We start from the raw sequence: 3,172 nt of genomic DNA on the forward strand, positions 1-3,172 counted from the left end.
ACAACAAGACACCATGCCCACTCTCAAATCCTCTATCACTGCTTCATGTATTTCTTAGCTACCATAATTCCAACTCACTATCCACACTTCACCCCCTTTTTTCTCTCTTGTATTTTATGTCATGTACAAGTAGTAGATATTACATTTTCCCATTAATAGTTATACAATAGCTTCTTTTATTACTAACAAATTAACTTTCATATGGCACTTTATTTATTAAAATGCACTAGGACACTATACTCTATACCCTATGCTCAAAACTCCACCTCACCCTCCTACTACTGCTTAGTAGTAATAAGTAAAGTAATAATAGATTAGTAATGTGGGTCTTCTCCCAATAAACACTTCCCTTCCATTGAGAAACAAATCTAACTCCTCTTTATATCCAAGTCCCCTTCACTCTTCACTCTTCAGTCTTCACTTCACCTAACAATGGCAAACCCTCCCATTTTCCTCTTCCTTACTATCTTCATTGCCACACTTCTGTGTTGTTGTTCTTCTTTTGAAGAAGAAAAGAGAACAACATTCATAGTCCAAGTCAACCACAACCTGAAGCCTTCCCTTTTCCCAACCCACACTCACTGGTACCAATCCACACTCTCTTCACTACTCTCAACCACAACTACAAATGGAACAACATCCAAACACGCCCTTAACAACAATAACCCCGTTCTCCACACATACGACACCGTTTTCCACGGCTTCTCAACAAGACTCTCACCTTCAGAAGCAAAGAAGCTCCAGACACTCCCTCACGTGACAGCACTAATCCCTGAACAAGTTCGTCACGTGCACACCACGCGCTCTCCTCATTTTCTCGGCCTTCAAACCGCCGCTAAGACCGGCTTGCTCCGGGACACCGATTTCGGGTCTGATCTCGTCATAGGAGTTATCGACACCGGAATCTGGCCGGAGAGGCAGAGCTTCAACGACCGCGACCTAGGTCCCGTTCCCGCCAAATGGAAAGGACGCTGTGTTGCTGGAAAAGATTTTCCGGCCACCTCATGCAACCGGAAACTCATCGGCGCAAGGTTTTTCTCCGCCGGATACGAGGCTACCAACGGGAAGATGAACGAGACATCGGAGTACCGGTCGCCGAGGGACTCAGACGGCCACGGCACACACACGGCGTCAATCGCCGCCGGAAGGTACGTTTCTCCAGCTTCGACTCTCGGTTACGCAGCTGGTGTCGCCGCCGGCATGGCTCCGAAGGCCAGGCTCGCGGTTTATAAGGTGTGCTGGACCGGCGGATGCTATGACTCCGACATCCTCGCTGCCTTCGACGCCGCCGTCTCGGACGGCGTCGATGTAGCGTCGCTCAGCGTCGGTGGCGTCGTAGTGCCGTACCACCTCGATGTCATTGCCATTGGAGCGTACGGCGCCGCATCAGCCGGTGTTTTTGTCTCCGCTTCCGCCGGAAACGGCGGTCCCGGTGGCCTCACCGTCACAAATGTCGCCCCCTGGGTGACAACTGTTGGCGCCGGAACAATTGACCGGGATTTCCCCGCTCATGTGAAGCTTGGAAATGGTAGGGTTATAGCTGGTGCTAGTCTTTATGGTGGTCCGGGTTTAGTTCCGGGTCGGATGTACCCGGTTGTGTATGCTGGATCCGAATTAAGTGGCGGCGGAAGTACCGGTGGTGGTGATGGTTATTCAGCTTCACTTTGTTTGGAAGGTTCCTTGGATCCCAAGTTAGTGAAGGGGAAAATTGTTGTCTGTGATAGAGGGATTAGTTCTAGAGCTGCTAAGGGTGATGTTGTGAAGAAATCCGGCGGAATTGGCATGATTTTGGCCAATGGGATATTTGATGGTGAAGGTTTGGTGGCTGATTGCCATGTACTCCCTGCTACGGCCGTTGGAGCGATCGGAGGCGATGAGATCAGGAGGTACATTGCGACTGCGGCGAAGTCCAATCACACTTCGCCACCAACTGCAACTATTATGTTCAAAGGTACTAGGCTTGGTGTTAGGCCAGCACCTGTGGTGGCATCATTCTCAGCTAGAGGGCCTAACCCCGTATCAACAGAGATTTTGAAGCCTGATGTGATTGCCCCTGGGTTGAACATCCTTGCTGCGTGGCCGGATCGGGTTGGCCCCTCTGGCGTCCCATCGGATAAGCGCAAAACCGAGTTTAATATACTCTCTGGAACCTCAATGGCTTGTCCTCATGTTTCTGGATTGGCAGCATTGTTGAAAGCGGCGCATCCGGATTGGAGTCCGGCTGCTATTAGGTCTGCATTGATGACCACTGCTTATGTTGTGGACAATAGGGGTCATGCCATGTTGGATGAGTCCACTGGGAATGTTTCCTCAGTGTTTGATTATGGTGCTGGACATGTTCATCCTGAGAAGGCCATTGACCCTGGTTTGGTCTATGACATTTCGGATTCCGATTATGTGAACTTCTTGTGCAATTCAAATTACACCACTGACACTATCCAAGTGATCACAAGGAAGAAAGCAGATTGCAGCGGTGCGAAGAAAGCCGGACATGCAGGGAACTTGAACTATCCTTCAATGTCAGCAGTTTTCCAGCAATATGGCAAGAAGAAAATGTCCACGCACTTCATTAGATCCGTGACCAATGTCGGCGAGGCGAACTCAGTCTACAAGGTCACCATTAAGCCACCGGTCGGGATGAAGGTTACAGTGGAACCTCAGACCCTGTCCTTCAGGAGGGTGGGTCAGAAGCTGAACTTCCTTGTTAGGGTGCAAGCTAGAGCAGTGAAGCTTTCTCCTGGAGGCTCAAGTATAAAGAGTGGTTCCATAGTTTGGTCTGATGGCAAACACACTGTCACAAGTCCCTTGGTTGTGACAATGCAACAGCCTCTTGATTATTAGTGTTGGAGGTTTTTTTTGTATGTAGAAATTTTGTGCCTTCTACCCATCTTAGAGAGATTTTATATAAAAATCTAGCTCTATATATAAAAATATATGTATGATAGAGAAAATGTTTGGTTTTCTGAAGTTTTTAGTTTTTATATTCCTAAGAACTGATGCAGGGTTGGTTGTAAGAAATTAAGAGAAAAAAAAGGTATGGAGGTATTAGTAAGACATAAAGTATTGAAGTATATTTTCCCTGTTGTAAAATTAAGGATGTTGCTTGTATAAAATGCAGTGTTAAGAACATGGATATTGAGAAGATGCTTTTTTTTTTTTTTTTTTTGTATGA

At 47.2% G+C, this 3,172-nt stretch overlaps 1 protein-coding gene across 1 annotated transcript; it reads left to right on the forward strand.

Moving 5' to 3' along the window:
- Positions 1–254: 254 nt before the first annotated feature.
- On the forward strand, positions 255–3,129 carry LOC107473199 (subtilisin-like protease SBT1.5). Its single transcript, XM_016092750.3, has one exon. It carries the CDS (start codon positions 433–435, stop codon positions 2,839–2,841), a length of 2,409 nt encoding a protein of 802 aa, XP_015948236.1. The 5' UTR covers positions 255–432; the 3' UTR covers positions 2,842–3,129.
- The last annotated feature ends 43 nt before the right edge of the window (positions 3,130–3,172 follow it).

This window comes from Arachis duranensis, chromosome 2, assembly GCF_000817695.3.
Source record: "Arachis duranensis cultivar V14167 chromosome 2, aradu.V14167.gnm2.J7QH, whole genome shotgun sequence".
Lineage (NCBI taxonomy): Eukaryota > Viridiplantae > Streptophyta > Magnoliopsida > Fabales > Fabaceae > Arachis > Arachis duranensis.

Excerpts from the sequence above, each read along its gene's own strand:
- LOC107473199 (XM_016092750.3), top strand. The coding sequence starts at position 433 with ATGGCAAACCCTCCCATTTTCCTCTTCCTTACTATCTTCATTGCCACA.